At 37.0% G+C, this 20139-nt stretch overlaps 1 protein-coding gene across 2 annotated transcripts in view; it reads right to left on the bottom strand.

Annotated features, from left to right (window-relative positions):
* LRRC1 (leucine rich repeat containing 1) overlaps positions 1 to 20139 on the bottom strand; it is a 112192-nt gene that overhangs the window by 62242 nt on the left and 29811 nt on the right. For both annotated transcript variants that reach the window (XR_011557385.1, XM_070733006.1), the window contains exons 2-4: positions 16034 to 16151; positions 4516 to 4594; positions 1918 to 2007 (exon numbers count right to left, since the gene is read on the bottom strand). Coding sequence is in view for 1 of the 2 variants with exons in the window: in XM_070733006.1 (XP_070589107.1) it covers positions 1918 to 2007; positions 4516 to 4594; positions 16034 to 16151 (287 nt within the window). In the remaining variant the exon portion in view is untranslated. The remainder of the gene's footprint in view (positions 1 to 1917; positions 2008 to 4515; positions 4595 to 16033; positions 16152 to 20139) is intronic.

Here is a 20139-nt window from a genome sequence, read left to right as displayed (position 1 = left end):
TGAATGAATGAATGAATACATACATACATACATACATACATACATACATACATACATACATACCTCCGCCGTGTTCCTTGGTGTTGTGTCCAGGGCAGCCCGTTCTGAAAGAAAATGTCTCACGAGTTCGAGAAGTTTGATTGAATTTGCAAGAGATTTTCTTTTAGAATGGGTTGTCCTGGACACAATGCCAAGGAACATGATGGAGGTACCAATACAAGTGTCAGGTAGGATGTGTCGCAGTAGGGCACAATTTGGTGACTATTTACAATTGTGGTGGAGAATTAGGGGGGGGGGCAAAATGTTTACTTCTTCCAGAGGGGGCGTAACAGAAAATAATTGAGAAGAACTGCAGTGGAATAAGCTGAATAGAGAAATATTGAAGGAATTATTTTTGGTAAAAATAAACAAATGTAAGAAAGTGAAAGGCTGAGGAACAGTTTTATTTAATGCAACTCTATGTACATCTAGGCATTAATTTAGGATCTAAATAGAACCATTTAAAAAAAAATACAGCTTAATGTGGTTCAGATCACTTGGAAAAAAAATACAAATGTTTTAATTGTACTGCTTTAATTAATGCCTTAGTAGATTTCCAGGAGAATAAATCAAGACAAATCACCACGGAAGCAAACCCAATCTCAAATTTTAATTTTGCCAGTTTAAAACATCTTGAAATCTGATTATGCAAGCAGTTTCAAGATGTAAAGTGATTGTGGGGGGAGGAGGGTTGAAAACATTTTTCTGATTTAATTTTAATACAATTTTCTTTGTGAATGCATAGGAACTATAGCTATACAACTTAAATAGTATACTACATGAAATGTATTTTGAATACATGCCATAAAGAATCATTCTATAAGCTGCATTGTTTCATGAATATATTTCAAGTATAATTTTATACCTGGTGACCAACCAAAATGTTTCTTCCCTGAGTAATGACATACACAGATAACGCTTAGTGTTAGCAAAATTGTAAAGTAAACTTGAAGAAAAGAGGGGGAAATACTTTTTTTTCAATCCGAGATCGAATATCAAAACTCTTGAGCTAGTGCGTAGGTTTAACAGATTGCATATTATAAAAAAGAGAACATTTAGAAAAGAGAAAAGGATCATTCTTTGTCAAGTGGACCAGGTGTCCACTTGACTGATTTTTGCAGCCTTATTTGAAAAGAAACCATCACAAAAACAACATATATGATAGAAAAAATGTGCTCTTTCTAATGAAATAAAAATGAAGATGATTGAAGGTGAGAAAGAGCATGTTTTTCTATCGCTTTCTGTTTTCTCATCTTCAATCATCTTCATTTTTATTTCATTAGTAAAAGCATGGTCTTCCTATCATATATGCTATATAAAATAAAAAATAAAATAAAATAAAATAAAATAAATAAAATAAAATAAAATAAAATAAAATAAAATAAAATAAATAAAATAGTAGCTATTTCTACCAAGCATCAACACATATGAACATAAAGAGACCAGCATGTAAATTATATTCAGAAGATATTTATATTTATGAAAATATTTGTATTTTCATGCAAAACCTGTTATCTGCATTATGTCATTTTGACATTTCTCATTTTTTACTATTTATGCTTGTATGTATCGCATATGTTTATTAAAGGGCAGTATTCTTTCATTATATATAGAAAAGAACAGATTTAAAAACATCTTCGAGCAAAAGGATTCTAAATTGAAATAGTGCTTGGTGCTATTCATAGATTGAAGCTGAAATGGAGACTTCTCATGACATTTTTAGTAGACCCACTATTCCAGCTGCAAATGATCCAGGATATTAACATTACCCTTAGTCCGGAGGGGACTGTTGTCTGAAATATTCATGAGGATATAAATTTATACGTCCATTTGTGACACATTTAAGATTCAAACATTCTGTAAGTAAAAAACACTTACTTTCCAATATTTTCAGGTAACGCTTGAAGAGAGATGTCATTTGCAGAGAGACATGTTAAATTCTGTAATTCAGGAAAGCTTTCAGGCAACCTATAGAGAAAATGTAAAACTTATCCTTGAGAATGACAAAGGATAAATTCAATTCTCCAGAAGGACACTTGGCATTATTAACATTTCAAGTTTATTTACTGGAAATAGTATATTTGGTTTTACAAAGCAGGAAAAGCATGTCTCCTGGAGACATGAATAGAATTAAAATCATGTATCCACAGCAAGCCTTAAAACTCTAGATTGTATTCACAATATGAAAAAGCATGCTTGGTTTATCAATAATACTTGTGGCTATATGATTTAGAATTAACTGGGTCTCTGAAAAGCTATTGTTGTTTACAATGTCCCATTCCTTCCCTTCCCATTTTCCTATTATTTTTATAAATAACTTCAGGCATTAAACATACATAACATTTGTTCCTCCTTCTTTCCCCCTCACAATAACAACCCTGTGACATGAGTTGGCCCACAGTCACCCAGATGGCTTGCATGCCTATGGTGAGACTAGAATCTGGGGTCAGCTTAGATCAGGCCAAAGAAGAGAGTCACTCTTCTTTATAACTACTTCTCCAAATTCAATTCAATTCAATTTATTAGATTTGTATGCCGCCCCTCTCCGAAGACTCAGGGTGGCTCACAACAACAATAAAAACAATATTCTAGCGAAAACAAATCTAATATTAAAAGCACATAAAAACCCTATCATATTTAAAAAACAAACAACACATACATATCCAAACATAAATATAAAAAAGCCTGGGGGAAAGGTGTCTCAACTCCCCCATGCCTGGCCGTATAGATGGGTCTTGAGTAATTTACAAAACAATATAAGCAATGGAATCTGGAACTTATTTGAGAGGAGGAGTGAAAAGGCTGCCTAGCCTTGAATTGCTGATAAGGAGGAAGTGGCTGAAAGCCCTAAAGCAGGAGTCCCCAAACTTGGCAACTTTAAGACCTCTGCCCTAAAGCCTTGCTATATTTATCTAGTAATTTCTGCAGTGTTTGCATCATTCTAGGGAGATTCCTCTCAATGTAGAAGTAGCCATGAAACACATCACTCTGATTAATTCCTGGTCTCGTTGCTAGTTCTTCACACCTGAGAGATATTCTCTCCAAACCCATGTTATAAAGGTTGGTAAGGCACTACACAGAACAGTAACAGTGAAGTAAATCACTACTTCACTGAAATACAGCAGAGCTGTGGCAGTGAATCCCAACAGACTAGACCAAGTCAAACATTAAACATGTATTGGTCTTCTGTGTTATGACAGTGGCCACTCTATATAAGAGCTCATTTTAAAATAGGGACTCCTGCATATTAAATATCAATTTTTAGAGCAAGGATGGACAACTCTTTGATGATCAGGATTTGCAATTCAAGGTGGGCAAAGAGAAAAATATGCCAAATAGATGGGGAAATTATACTGGCTTCAAAAACATTTAAATTAAGGTTCTCAAGGAAAGAACTTTGATTTTAGTGTGCCAAACCTATTTTCAAAGGTAGATAACTATTTTATTGCGTGGCCACCTTAAACATTGAAATGGGTTTTTGGTAAATATACCCTGAAACTTGAGTGTGATCAGAAGGGGGTTCAGGAATTGTGAAAAAGAGAAGGGATTGTTGATCACAGGTGGTCTGCATTAGCTATAACTTCTTATGAAACAGTGAATTGGAACTGCTTTCTTTTCACATGAGATATTGTCTCCAAGGAGCCAATTTATCAGCCCTGTTCTTGGTGCTTAACAGGAAGCAATTAGCAATTGGTAAGATGGCTGGAATAGGGAACATTTTAACTCATCTGGGCTACACCATTTGTCTCAATCAGAGAACTTTTAATGAGTGGGAGACAATGGAGTACCACAATGAATCACCAGAGATACAGTGGCATCTGCCCACCAATTTTCTTTCCGGAGTTTGCTCTCCAGGACAATTAACAAGTTTAGCCGTCCCTCATATCCATTCTCAGCAGCAAAAGTAGAATTTCATATGCGTTTGGGTTGGGGTTTTGTTTTGTTTTTTGGAAATTGCATGGTCAAACTAATAATTAAATACTGAGGTATCTTATTATCTTTTGCTCAGAAGTATCCCCCAGAACTACAATTATATACATGTGCTTAATCAGGTATTAAATAATAGTGCTGAGACATCTATCAGTTTCTCTGAAGCTGCTTTAAAAATTTTCTGGATTCTATACCATTGGTGAGTTCCAACCAGTTACTGTTTATAAGTCATAGGTGTCCTCAGATCTGTGTAGCATGAAATTTCCCCCTTTTTAATTGCAATGTTTATCAAAGTTGAGGTTATATTGATCCCTTAATTCATGTTTTCCTTTTGTGGATGCGTTTAGTACCATCAGAATTTTTAACACGTCTCAATGCCATTAAATTCTTGGGGCAACCGCAATTTTATTTCACTATAAACACCATTTTTTCTTTAGTAGAATTAAACCTATTATTTGAAGAAGATATATAAAACTGAAAAATACATTTTTTCACTTTTAAAAAGTTTTGGAAGGGATTCACAGTTCTATAAATTAGAAAGATTACCTTGTAAGAGGGTTTCCACTGAAGTCTGCTACCTGTAATGATTTGCAAAATGAGATGCTTTCAGGGATTTCCGGAATATCTGTAGGAGAGAAAAACAGATATTAATTACCTGACTAATATTAATTATCTCCTGCAATCAGAAAATCAAATGTTTAAGGGCCATATTCACGGATGCAAAGAGAGTCCCTACTAACAATGATTAAGCTCAAACCGACATGCCCAAAGTCGAAATAAGAGAAGGGCAGTTAGTAATTATATTATATATGGGTTGAAGACAACTCTCTTTCCTAATGGCCTGGTTCCACTGATTCTGAAACTTGATTGATTGATTGATTGATTGATTGATTGATTGATTGATTGATTCATTCATTCATTCATTCATTCATTCATTCATTTATTTATTTATTTATTTATTCGATTTTTATGCCGCCCTTCTCCTTAGACTCAGGGCGGCTTACAACATGTTAGCAATAGCACTTTTTAACAGAGCTAGGCTATTGCCCCCACAATCTGGGTCCTCATTTTACCTACCTCGGAAGGATGGAAGGCTGAGTCAACCTTGAGCCGGTGATGAGATTTGAACCGCTGACCTTCAGATCTACAGTCAGCTTCAGTGGCCTGCAGTACAGCACTCTACCTGCTGCGCCACCCCGGCTCATTACTAGTCACCATGGGTGTTAACAATTAATCAGATATTAAGATGCGCCAAGCTTTCCAAAGACCTACTTCCCTCTCTTCTGCTTTTGACCAGGGAAAAAAGGCAGTCCCTCAAAAAATGCAGAATGCTAATACCAAAAAACATTTGACAATCCACAAGGTACCTACAAGTATTAACTTTTCCCAGGTTGAATAAGGACTTTATTTGAAGCCAGTAATAAATAGGCTTACATCTGCAAGGTAAAATCACCAAAAGAGCCAACACAGGGGTTCCAACTCTTAGTCCATGGACTGGCACCGTTTTACAGCATGCCAGAAATCAGTTCACATAAACAAGTGAAGCCCCATCTGTGGGATGTAGGCCATACATGAAACCATAGCCCCTCCAATCCACAGAAAGACTTGTCTCCATGGAAGCAGTCTCTAATGCCCAAAATGTTGGGGGCCGCTGCACTAACTGAATCTACCCATGTGATTCTGGGGAAATAGAAAACAGCTAACATTTATTGCTTCACCACAATTGTATAAGGATCTGGACCAACATTACATACTACCTCTACTGCAAAGTTTCTCAGGAAAGGAGAGAAGAACATTATATGAACTATCTTCTTTCGATATCCAACATTTATCTCGCCCACAGAATAACCAAATTCTGTGAGACGGCAACAATTAAATTGCCAGGCTTTTATTAATTCTATTTCATTAATTTTATCTTTCTGGTTTTATTTTTTTACAATACACTGTTCTTTAATTGTAATAATAAACATGATTTAATAATGACAAATTAATCATAACTTTTAAAAAAATAGCGTTTAGAGGGAAGAGATGAAATAAGCTTGATAAATGGAAGTCAGGTTTTAACCAAAAAAAGGCATACTATTGTCTTTAGGATTTGGCAGTATAGGATAGTCCACCTGAGGAGTCATTAAGCAGTCCCCACGGGTCATTAAGTGAACCAATGGTTTGCTATAGGTATAGTTTTGCCAAAACCCAAAAGTGTAGGGGTTTTTTGCAAAACCACTGTAAGACATCATCACATGACTGTGATTTGTGTGGGGCAAATCACCAATGTGGATTATACATAGTAATATGTCGTACTATTCATTATTATAGAATACTGGCTTATATGCATGTGGGACACTGCACTGTAAATGTGACTGTGTAGCTTAGTGCACAAACTGGGCACCATAGAAGGGATCCAATTGTCAGAACTTTGAATCTGGGTCTTATCGATCAAGTTATGATCTGGGTTAATCATAATCATAACTTCAAACAATTACCAGTTATAAATCAAAGATTAGCTATACAGTGGTACCTCGACATACGAGTTTAATTCATTCCAGACCCAAGCTCGTAAGTCGATCAACTCGCATCTCGAACGAATGCCTTTAGACTTTGTTTTTCGCGCCGAGATAACCGGAAGCAAGGAGATTCTTGCGCCACCTAGTGGAAGCTCGGCTCGTATCCCGAATTTGAGCTCGGGTATCGAACAGAAATTTTGCTCACATCGCGGCTCGTAACTTGGAATACTCGCATGTGGAGCAGCTCGTATCTAGAGGTACTACTGTATCAGGTTTAATATATGAGTATTCAGAATTCCATACATCAATCATAGAGGAACACAGTTACCGTGTTTCCCCTAAAGTAAGACAGTGTCTTACTTTCTTTTTATCCCCAAAAGCCTCACTATGTCTTACTTTCGGGGTATGTCTTATATTGGAAAAAAATTATATTGGGAAAAAAAAAATCGGCGCCCACCCCTCCAGAAGCAGCAAAAGCCTAAGCGACTGGGCGCGCTGTTTGCCTTTCGGCTCCGTCGTTGAGGCTTTTGCTGCTCGTGGAGGGGAAGGCACCGATGCCGAAAGGCAAACGGCGCGCCCCGCCGCTTAGGCTTTTGCTGCTCCTGGAGGGGGGGAGGATTTTCTCCTCCCCGCCCCCCCGGCAGCCAAACGGCGCTGAGGCTTTCGGCATCGGTGCCCACCCCTCCAGAAGCAGCAAAAGCCTAAGCGGCGGGGGGCGCCGTTTGCCTTTCGGCGGAAGAGGAGAGGGAGCGGATCGGGCGGGCGGGGGCAGCGCCTTCTACTGCCAGCGCCTCCCCACCCCTGCCCCCCCACGGTCTGGCAGGGGGATGGGGACTGCGCGCCCATGGAAAAGGGTGCGCGGGGGGGTATTTTGGGGTGCGTGGGCGTGCAGCCTACGGGGAACGGTGCCCAAAAGTAAGACATATGTCTTACTTTCGGGGTACGGCTTATATTAGCCGACCCCCCTGAAACCCCAGATACGTCTTACAATCGGGGGTGTCTTACTATTGGGGAAACACGGTAGCTTATTTGTTTGACATTAGTCATACACCTGATTCACATATCACATTAAGGTTGCTTTAATCATGATTTATTGAATGAACTGAGTGAATGTAGGCAGTGTCTTAAATTACAAGTGGCTTGTTATATATGGTATGGATCTAGTCGTTGTCAGCACATACAAGTAGTATTAAGAAAAAAATGTCAGCTTTTATATGGGTCTATAGTATTCCAAGAATTCCATATGCATTAATTTGACAATCTTTTGATAACTTTATAGTAACTTATCCTGTTACCAGCACTGCAGAAAAGAAATCAGAGTCTATGTTGCGACCACAGAGAAAGAAATCTCCCACAGCAGTTATATAATTTGCATCCTGGTTGCTTATTTTTATATTTTTTTAAATAAAACAATTATATAAGAACAACTTTAGGTTTTCTGATTTGGTGGTCATATAAATCTAATGAAGAAATAAAATAAATGAATTTAAAACTCTTCATCTGTTTTTAGAATTTTCACTTCCAGAGAACACAATTTCTGACCACTGTCAACTTGTCCTAACAAGAATTTTTAACACCTTATTCTCAATTAACAATTATAATTTTAAGGAAAATAATTTTAACTTTTGGCTAACTCTTCCAAAAGCCAATAGTTGGGGATAGAGTAGAATAATTGGGGAAATATCCTTTGAAGTATGGATCAAATAGATTGATGTGTACCTGTTTATAAAACTCTGTCCTACAACTAACCAGGTCAAAGAATATTTCATGATGCTAGTTAATCGATCCAACTCTTTTGAATGTGCACGACCCTTTCTGTCCTACGCACCACAGAATGCTCTTATTTATACATGTGACTGACCAGATGCTTTGGCAATGGATACCCTGGCATGGCTAAACCTTAAGGCTATAAAGCATAAGCTCTATGACGCAGGATGGTGTAAACAGGCACTCCGTCAACCGAAAGTTAGCATGGCTAAAGGGAAAAATGCCAGGCAAGCAGGATTATAAATACGAGGACACACGATTCTCTCTATACACTTAATGCTAAGAGAATTACAGCTAAAATGCAAACTGCAGTCATAGCTGAAAACCTACCTATAGTGCAGCATGGGAGTCTAATAAGGCAGGCAGTCTGACATTACTACCCCTCATGCTGCCTCACTAAAATATCACAAATTTGACCATGGCAAGTGAAACCCGTTATTTGAACTAAGGTAAGGAAGAATATGGTTGGAACAATTCCACTGTGCTTTATCCAGCACCCTTTCTTGACTTCCTGAAGTTTCTGTAAGCAAAACCTAAAACATTTTTTTCCTTACATAGATTTAACCCTGGCATAAATTTATACTTAAGGCTTTAGGTAACTTGTAAAGTAAAATTGCACAATGGCTCAAAATGGGTTTTTTTTTTTCATTCTTTATCATCCTAAGCAATAAAAGCAGAGAATAGGAATAGGAAAAAGAAGGGAAGAAAAATTCCCTATGCTAGGCTATTATCGGCAGAGATGGTTTTTCTCGAAAAGAACTAGCAGTCTCTTATGAAATTTTGCAAAAGTAATTCAGAATATAGAAAAGGCCTACTAAGCTATGGTGTCTGCAAGAAGTATTTTAATATCCTTCTTACAACAACAGCTTTATTAGGACAGCTCTAATATGTCCAGAAATATTTATTTTAATATACAGTACCAACTTTAGTTCTAGTTTGTTTTATAACAAACATAACATAAAACATAACATGAAACGTAACGTAACATAGCATAAAGTAAAGTAAAGTAAAGTAATGTCTCTGTAGTTATTTCCATCTTCCAATGGATATACATGTTTTCCTTGCAGATGGAGAGATGTTTAAGTACAGCTAGATTTCTATATTTTCAAATGTATAGCAGTGGATCCCTTGAGCTTAATAATCACACTTATAGAACTAACTTAAATGCCACTAGGTGGAGCCTAATGTAGATATCTGTTTCTCTTCCCAGATTTCTAACCATTATAGACTTAAATAATGGCAATAGAGATTCTGGATTTTTTTTCAAGGCTTTTCCCTTCTCATTTTTATCTCAAATTTCCTCTTTTTACTGCTTGCTTGTTGAAGAGATTTAAAGATCTCAAATGTTTAGCTGTTTTTCTGGCTTTTGAGCTAATTCATTACAATTAAATTAGAATATTGGAATGCAGGATTCCTTTCCCCTATCCGTCAGTTAATTTTTTTAATTTACATATAAACAAAAGAGAAGTTCTCAACACCCTTTAAACAAATGTAACACCAACAAACAGCAATATCAAATGAGGGAATTGTAACTTGGTTTTGCCAATCAAAATTTTAATTAGTATCCAGAGTAACATGTGATTAGTACAGCCTACAAAGGTTTATGATTAAGCCTGGTATAATGTTTGAATTAAAACTAATGTGTAAACTGTAATTAAGGAAAAGTACACTGCTCAAAAAAATAAAGGGAACACTTAAAAAACATAATATAATTCCAAGTAAATCAAACTTCTGTGAAATCAAACTGTCCACTTAGGAAGCAACACTGATTGGCAATCAATTTCACATGCTGTTGTGAACTTTGTACAGAACAAAGTATTCAATGAGAATATTTCATTCATTCAGATCTAGGATGTGTTATTTGAGTGTTCCCTTTATTATTTTGAGCAGTATAGTTTAAGAAGTTTGCTAAGTTATCCAAATGAAAACAAGATCTGACATCTCTATGCTATGAAAACTGTTGGTTTTCTGAACCAAAGTACTGTACTTCAAATGGACCAATTAACAGAATATGTCCAAAATCCAGGATCCATGAGATTCCTGAGAGAATGAATTTGGGGATGTTAAGATTGTTTCCATGCTACTGGCTGCTGCTGCTGCAGCCATGTGATCTTCAGCCAATCTCATAATTCCTCATACCATCCTCCAACTCAGCCAAAGCATTTGTCCACTGCCTTAGACTTGCAGCAACTTCCTACTGGCTTCCCCACTAACCTTCTCCCTGCAAACTTCCCATAAGCAAAGTAGAGGGTTCGCAATTTGGGCGTCCTCCTCGATTCACAGCTGACATTGGAACATCATCTTTTGGCTGTGGCAAGGAGGGCGTTTGCCCAGGTTCGCCTGGTGCACCAGTTGCGGCCCTATTTGGACAGGGAGTCACTGCTCACAGTCACTCATGCCCTCATCACCTCGAGGTTCGATTACTGCAACGCTCTCTACATGGGGCTACCTCTGAAAAGTGTTTGGAAACTTCAGATCGTGCAGAACGCGGCCGCGACAGCCATCGTGGGGCTTCCTAGATTCACACACGTTTCTGCAACACTCTGTGGTTAGCATTGGCTGCCAATCAGTTTCCGGTCACAATTCAAAGTGTTAGTTATGACCTTTAAAGCCTTGCATGGCATTGGACCAGAGTACCTCCGGAACTGCCTGCTACCGCACGAATCCCAGCGACCGATAAGGTCCCACAGAGTTGGCCTTCTCTGGGTCCCGTCGACCAAACAATGTGGTTTGGCGGGCCCCAGAGGAAGAGCCTTCTCTGTGGTAGCCCCGGCCCTCTGGAATCAACTCCCCCCGGAGATTAGAACTGCCCCCACACTCCTTGTCTTTCGTAAATTACTCAAGAGCCATCTATATCACCAGGCATGGGGGAGTTGAGACACCTTTCCCCCAGGCTTTTTTTTAATATTTATGTTTGGGTATGTATATGTTATTTACTTTTTAAAATATGATAGGTTTTTATGTGCTTTTTAATATTAGATTTGTTTTCGCTGGAATATTGTTTTTATTATTGTTGTGAGCCGCCCCGAGTCTTCAGAGAGGGGCGGCATACAAATCTAATTATTATTAATAATAATAATAATAATAATAATAATAACAATAATAATAAATGGGGAAGCCAACAGAAATTCAAGGGAGGGGAAGGGAGATAATGGCAGACAGGGGGAGGAGAGCAGGGTGAAGCAGTGAGGAGGGAATGGAGGAAGAGAAGAAAAGTAGAGATTGGGAGGGAGGGAAGGAAGGATGAGTCAACAAGCCGGGGGGTTTCTAGTATTATTTAAACCAGAGCACAGAATGGATGGTTTAGGTTTGATTCCCCTTTCCAGCCTACAGACATGGAATGACTAGAATACAATGTAAAGAAAACAAGAAGGAGCATTACAAGACCATGGCACAAAATTGTGCTTCATCATTATTGCCCAGATATTGTCCAGCCAAGCAGCATGCAACTTAATTGGGAGCAACCAGAAGACCAATGAGTTAGAGAAGCCTTTCTCAATTTGTTATGGAACTCAAACTAATGCTTTTTCCTTTAATCTCATGGGATATTTGAAATCAAAATTCCAATAGGTATCATTCCATCTTCAGATAGTCCTGTTAAAAACTAAACGTTAATGCTTGTTCTAAACTCAGACACCATTTCTGCTTTCTTCAGTCTTACATTCAAGGCAATGTGATATTATCTGAGATGCTCTCATTTCTCAAATCCATATTCTTGTTAGAATTAATCTATACCAATTTCACATTTTTAATTCTAAAGGATTCTCCTGACTAAACCACATGAAACAGTCAGCTTTAAAGGATGAAAGCAGGACTAGTTTCAGAAGGAAGAAGTACTTGTTTGCCGCCTTTTAAAAGAAAATCTGTACAGTGATACCTTGTCTTACAAACTTAATTGGTTCCGGGACGAGGTTCTTAATGTGAAAGTTTTGTAAGGCAAAACAATGTTTCCCATAGGAATCAATGGAAAAGCAATTAATGCGTGCAAGCCCAAAATTCACCCCTTTTGCCAGCTGAAGCACCCATTTTTGCACTGCTGGGATTTCCCTGAGGTTCCCCTCCATAGGAAACCCCACCTCCAGACTTCTGTGTTTTTGCGATGCTGCAAGGGAATCCCAGCAGGGGAATCCCAGCATCGCAAAAACAAGCGCTTCACTGGCAACGGAAGTCTGGAGGTGGGGTTTCCCATGGAGGGGAGCCTCAGGGGAATCCCAGCAGCGCAAAAACGGATGCTTCGCTGACAACGGGAGTCCGGAGGCGGGGCATCCCAGCGGCGGCAGTGGGTTTGTAAGGTGAAAATAGTTTGTAAGAAGAGGCAAAAAAATCTTAAACCCCAGGTTTGTATCTCAAAAAGTTTGTATGATGAGGCGTTTGTAAGATGAGGTATCACTGTATTTGGCAATGCAAATGTGTAAAAGATTCACAAACTGGGTAGAATATATAATAACTTATGGTACAAGGTTGTAGAACTATTACTAATTATTAATATCCGCTATTAAAAAGTGTTGTTTCATGGTATTCTCCACAAAACATTTAGTTAATGCTTTGATTGTTTTCAAAATGAGTGTGTCTGTATGTTTATATAGTTAGATATGTATCTTCACATACATATTCTCTTTGATATTAAGAAATATTCCACACCCTTAATTATGCTACTTGAAATACCTGTAAATGAAGTAGTAGTTTTAATTAAATACAAATAACTTGGAAGTAAAGAAATCTCCTAAGAAATATCATATAATTTGATAGTTCCAACATTAAAAATAAATATACAAAGCTCAACTGTATTTTAACTGTGAAGCTATTTCAATAAGAAACTTAGTGTAATTCTAAGTACTAAGATAGTGAGCAATACACAGATGCTCATAATGAAATAGCTGATAAGTGAAATATTACACCGTAGCCACATTTTTAAAAATGCATAAAATAGGAAAGGCTAACAACAGGGGGGAAAGGAATAATAATTATAACAAATGCTCAACACAAAGCACATTACTCTGCAATGTTTAGAATATCCTCCTTTAGTTTCTTCAGTACAGTATCTATAATACTTTTTAATGGCAGTAGGATCACCCAAATAGATGATTTCATTATAACTAGAATACACATATCATTATATCCACAACGATTAGCAAAGCCTACTTCTAGCTTCAATAAAACCAGAATTTTGACCAGGTAGTTTCCAAATGTAAACCCTTGAAAAGAAAAGGATCTAAAGAAAGTGTCAGATCAGTTTTAAGGATCATGACTAATTATTTTATTGATCAGGAAAGGAAATGCAATAGCTATCCTTATATGAAATGTATAGGAAGAATTGTTCAACGTTAGGCCACAGGAAGACAACTTCTTTTAAAAGTGAACATTTTTTTCTCATGGTTCTAGTTGTTGCCAGCTACTCTCTAGGCATGCCTGAAGTGAGAAAATGATGGAGAACTAATTCTTAAGAGTCTTCTTCCTTTAACTGTGTCATCTCTTCTATCTTCTCTATGCAGCAGACTGCAGGGAAAGGACTAATGTTTATCAAGTTACTGAATGATTGAAGTTGGGTTTTTCCCCCCAAAATTAAACCAAGACAGACAGTAGTGGCTGAAGTCCTGAAATAGAGCTTGGAAGAACACAAATTTAAGTCTGTCTTCTGCCAGGGAAATTCCCTGGGTGACTTTAAGCCAGCCAATTACACTCAACTTCATCTGCCCTATGAAGTTGTTTCTATGGGGATCAAATAAAGAGAGAATAGTGCATGACAGCAGAATTCCATGAGCTCCTGGACAAAAGGTGATTAAGAAATCTAATAAACAAATGACAATAAGAGGCACACGTGATCTAGGATCACAGTTTGTATGCCCAAGTGATGAATAAATACTTCTGAACTCAGCGTGCAAAGAAGAACATTGAAGCAAAATAAAAATAGGCAGGTAAAATTTGGTGGCTACTTGCCATGACAAAAGAGTGAAGATGTTGGGTCACAGTAAAGAATTTTAAAAACAGTTTCTTCCCTTCAGGGGTTTCCAAGAGTAGGCCTTCGTTTATAACCTTTATGCTTGTGACAACAAGGTTGAAGAGGGCACCAATATCAAATGAAATGCTAATCGTTAGCTTGTAGATTGCAATTGCTATTAAAAACAATAGGAGAAGGTTACTAGCCTCCATTGTTGTTTTAAATTATCATTTTCTAATCTAACACCTTCTAAATACAGTATATGTGATATCAACCTTTAATGTGAAAGTACTATATAAAAGGGAAATATGGTTGAAATAATACCTGGGTAGACTTTTGGTTATACGATTCTCAGGAATGTATACTGCTCAAAAAAATAAAGGGAACACTCAAATAACACATCCTAGATCTGAATGAATGAAATATTCTCATTGAATATTTCATTTGCACAACTATTCCATTTGCACAACAGCATATGAACTTGATTGTCAATCAGTGTTGCTTCCTAACTGGACAGTTTGATTTCACAGAAGTTTGATTTACTTGGAGTTATATTCTGTTGTTTAAGTGTTCCCTTCATTTTTTGAGCAGTTTATTTAGCAACTGTGAATGTTTCAAAATGATCCAAACAAAATTTATCTGCCAATTTTTTTTCCTCAAAAGCATTCAGGGAAAACATACCATTTGTATAGCCTATACCACAACTTTCTTAGACATGATGCTCTGGGGGGACATGACAATGAAAGTAATATTAACTAATGTTTTTTGGGATCAAGATACCTTTAGCAGCATATTTCTTCTATTTGCTGGTTCTTAACCTCATATAGAAACATAGAAACATAGAAGACTGACGGCAAAAAAAGACCTCATGATCCATCTAGTCTGCCCTTATACTATTTTCTGTATTTTATCTTAGCATGGATAGATGTTTATCCCAGGCATGTTTAAATTCAGTTACTGTGGATTTACCAACCACTCTGCTGGAAGTTTGTTCCAAGGATCTACTACTCTTTCATTAAAATAATATTTTCTCACATTGCTTTTGATCTTTCCCCCAACTAACTTCAGATTGTGTCCCCTTGTTCTTGTGTTCACTTTCCTATTAAAAACACTTCCCTCCTGAGCTTTAATTTTTAAAAAAAATCCCTGTCAAACCATGAGTTCTCCTATATCCCATACTGTCCACAAAAAACAATTAAAATAAGCTTTTCCTCTTTCTTATACAATAATATGCAAAATAATGCAAAATCGAGACCATGACTGGGTTTATGCATCATGCTTGGCAGTGTTTACTAAATAATTCACAGGTGGCTGAGTTGTAACAAGACACTATTCCCCCGCCTTCCTCCTCCCCCCCCAACCCCCCCCCCCCAAACCCAGAATGGCCTTGTTAATACCATACACCAAGGGGGGGAGGGGCAGACATTATGCAAAGTGTGAATCCAGGCATTTAATGAGCTGTATAAAGCTCGTCCAGTCCTGCAAAGTAACTGCTGTTGCTCAAATAACGTGGATATGTCGCAAACTCTGCATGCCACAGTTAAGCTAGCATTAAAAAAGGCAATCATAATGCAGGACTTGGGCCAGTCAAGATCTATTCAAAGAAAAGAAGGATGGACAGGGACAATTTCACGCTAAGCTAACATGGGACCTTATTACATTAGTCAGGTCCTTCGTTAGCTTGCTTTTCATTTGGACATTAATAGCTTGTTTTTCCAAGTCAGTCATGAAGAGTAAGAAGAGAAACATTAACCTATTTGCAAACTAATTCTATAGTACAATAATTAAGGCTGACTCATTTTCATCCGTGCTGTAAAAAAAACCCTAATACAGATTTACACATATTCATGCTTACCATTTCGAGACAAATCAAGTTCTACCAGCTGCATGAAGTTTGCTATCTCTGGCGGAAGTCGCTGGATTTCATTATCGCTAAGCCCAAGTTTTCGTAATTTTATAAGTTGAAAAAAAGGCTGGAAAAAAAAAAACAATTTTCCATTCAATACATGCAATATATATATATATATATATATATATAGGTAATTTTGTTGCTTAGTACAAAGAAGGAAGTTTTAGTAAGGATGGAGAAGAGTATCCAATATATGAACATTTAGTATCATCCTGTTAATTGAATTTGTCATAATCAGAACGAAAGGAAACAAATCAATTGCAAAATCAATGTGAGACAATATTATAGATACTATTTTGATATCATTATCCCATGAACTTTTGTAAAGTCGCATACAAATCTAATAAATAATAATAATAATAATAATAATAATAATAATAATAATAATAAATCACTGAAATCTGATGGACCCCAGGGAATTTTTTTAAAAAAAATTGTCAGTGGACCGAGCTAACATGTGTATTAATATCATTGCTTATTTTCACCTCTCTGTATGCATATGTTCTCATAGATGACCTTCAGGATAATTAAAGTCCACCTCCATAAAGCAATGGATTTCCTACAGTATATGTTTAAAAGGGAAGGTAATGTTCATAGTTCTTCCATAATGGATATATGGTGTTGAAAAAGTACTCAGCAAAGTGAGAAATCAATACTAGAGAGAAGTTACTTAAATAACAGTCTAAATATGGGTAAAACATGTACTCTGCTTCACTGCCCATACCTATCAAGATGCCATTTATACATCTATCTCTCTATTTGCTTGCTCCGTTTGATTTGATAAGTCAGCTGACTTTGGTCCCATCATTAAGAGGCCAGGTCATCTAACGCAGAGGTTCCCAAACCTTTGGATCTCAGGGACCCCTACAGTCATAATTTTAAATCCCACGGATCACTTATCGAATCCAGCATGCCACTTGCTGAAGTACCTGGACTCCCAGTGACAGGATGGGGTCCCTCAGGCATTCTCTCCTCCTCTCTCTCTCTCTCTATCCCCTCGCTCCCCCCTTCATCTTTTTCTCTGCCCCCTCTTTCTCGTTCTATCCCCTCTCTCCCCCCCTTTTCTCTCTTTCTCTTTCTCATCTCTCTCCCCCCCTCTCCCCCTCTTCGCTCTCTCCCCCCTCTTTGTCTCTCTCTCTCATCTCTCTCTCTTTCTCTCCCCACTCTTTCTCTGTCCCCCCATCATCTCTCCCTCCCCCACTCTTTCTCTCTCTGTCATCTTTCTCTCTCTCTTTCTCTCTCTCCTATATACCTATATCTATATCTATCATCTATTTAAAATAAAAATACCCCCCTTTTTCTGATTCTCCAGCGTCACCCTTAAATACCAAGGTGCGTGGCGCAACAAGGCCTGGAAGAAATGCCCATGAGACCCAGCAAGAGATGAAGCTTCGCTCCCGCTCTGGAATTCGGAGCAAACCTCCATTCCCTGCCCTTCCCTTCTCAGAGCAGGAGGAGTGATTGGGAGATGAGGGCGAGGGGCAGGACAGCCACTGGTGTGTTCAGCCGACAGGAAAGCACAGCAGGGGGGAGAACAAGCAGCAGGTTGCTGACACCCATTGTTTTGACCCGCTTGTGCCCCCTCCCGCGCCATTACTTTGTTCCAGGTGGCAAGGGCTGCACTGCAAAGTTGCAAGTTTCAAGTAGCTCCCTCTATGGTGGAGATTTACAACCCCACCATGAGCTGCCTTGCCAGGCCCAGAATATATTTTTTTAATTGGTCCACCTTACAACTCAATAAATACATTAAGTAAATGGCATTTATGCTATCTCAAAAAAATTTAAAAAAATTGCTAACTTGATAATTGACCTAGAAGTAGATGTAGTATTGCCTGCCTTTCTTAAAGCCTTCCCACAGTCAATTCAGCACGTCTGTGGTTGCTTACACAATTTTATGACATTCATACTTAGACTATCATTGAGATAAGGTATTTAGCTGTGCATTGTGTGAGCGCACACATGCACAATAAAATCTAACAAAGATAAAGATCACACAGTTGATCTCTGGATTTTATTCAAGTGATTCAGGTCTACTTTCACCACCTATTGCTTGAAATTATATGGTACATTGTTCAAGTATTACAGCCCACACAGGGAGCACCATGTAGCTTTAATAATACAAATGTGAGATCATCTCCACACAATGAATAGGGTACTCATTACACAGAGTGTAAGAATCACAGAACCAAACGGTAGATTTTTATTTGTCATTTTTCTCATGGATCATTTGTCTTAAAGAATTTCCTGTACAGGGTGCTAATAGGGACCAGTTGAGTTCTCTGATACTGAAAAAATAAACCACAGTAACCTCAAGAGCACTTTTATACAGAAGCATATACTGTACTGTATCTTTAACATTAGTACTTCCACAAAATTATGACTCTCATAGCCTGATTTTAGGACTATCCAAAGGCATGACTAAAAACATTAGTGCACAACCAGCAATCCACAAAGCTCATCAAAAGTTTACAACTAAACTTATTGTATCTATCAGCAGCAAATCCCATGTTGCCTCTGTGTAAAAGACATACAGTACACCGTTTTTTTGTCTCTCTATATCTCTTGGGGAGATAGAGAATAGAGAAAGAAAACATAATGGGGAATAGTTCCCCAAATTTTATTTCAAAATAAGCTGTGGCATAAAGGAAAGAAAATAGGAAAAATAAAAAGATAGAAAAAAGAATATAATTAAAAAGAAAAAAGTTATTTCCCCCCTTCATCACAACTATAAGCAATTTTAATCACTTATCATCTTTTCTTAAAATGCAACAAATGATATCTTCTTCCTATATTCCATATCTTATTTATAAACAAATCATTGTCATTTCACACCTGATGTCAGCAAAAGGGTTAGCAGTCATACCAATATGTATATTTTAACCCTGATCAAATAAAGCAACTTTATATTTCTTCCTTCTACTGTTTGTTTTTTAGTTCCTTCCAATAATGTTTAATTAATTTAATTTAATTTAATTTATTAGATTTGTATGCTGCCCCTCTCCGAAGACTAAAATCTCCCAACTTTGATTTGGAGCCATCCAAAGTTGGTTATAAGATGGGTGTCTAGATAAATGTTTTTCCGATCACTCTCTTGGTTTGTTATTTGTTATCCTTTTGATTATTAAGATTTTTGTAGATCAGTATTGTGGCCTTTCATTTTTAAGTTAATCTTCCAATCAAGTCTAAATATTGTCAGGTTAAACCTGTTCCTCTTCCATAACATATTTTAAAAGTTCATCTATATACAGTCAAATACTCTTCCATAACATATTTTAAAAGTTCATCTATATACAGACAAAACCCCAGAAATTAATACTAAAATTAATTTCTGGGGTTATTGATTGAAAATATACTTCAAATTGTCCAATATTGAAATATTTTGTTTTATTTTGTAACTGACTTGAATTTGATTATTTTCCATTATTACAATCTTTAGTTCTCCCTAGTATCCAATTCTTAAATCTTATCTTATAATGTTTGCTTAAAAAAAGAATGCAAAGTAAAAGAATGTTTGCCTTCTTACAATTAATTCCAAAATCTTATTTCAGTTTTATTTTAACCCTTTTTCCATTTTTAATTTTCTAAAATCAAAGTTTTAATCTACACAAAGCATTTAAAATTGTCAGCAAAAATTTAAAAAGAGATATTCTCGACTCATAACAGTATTGCTACCAATTATCTGCTTAATCATGGGACCCCCCCCCTCCATTTGCTAAAAGAAACATTTGGGGATCTTAGTAAATACTATGCATTATCAAACTCTGAACCCAAAGATATTGCTTTAGATAATATTTCAACCTTTAATTTTAGAGAGTTTAAAAGTGCTGTAACTATTAATAAAAAGGATAATAATTATAAAGGGAAAAAAACAGCTCAACAGTTGAATCATCTATCAGTCTACAGGGGAAGGATGGAAACACTTGAACTACCAATTATAAATTCTTACATTACAAACAAAACTTAATTCTAGTACTAACCAAAGGAACAAACCATTACTAATCTTAATAAGGACAAGAAAAACATCCTGCCAATTATTTGCTATCTGTATTCTC

Source organism: Erythrolamprus reginae, chromosome 1 (genome assembly GCF_031021105.1).
Source record: "Erythrolamprus reginae isolate rEryReg1 chromosome 1, rEryReg1.hap1, whole genome shotgun sequence".
Taxonomy (NCBI): domain Eukaryota; kingdom Metazoa; phylum Chordata; class Lepidosauria; order Squamata; family Dipsadidae; genus Erythrolamprus; species Erythrolamprus reginae.
The sequence above is the reverse complement of the archived record's forward strand: the minus strand, read 5'-3'. Positions and strand labels throughout refer to the sequence as shown.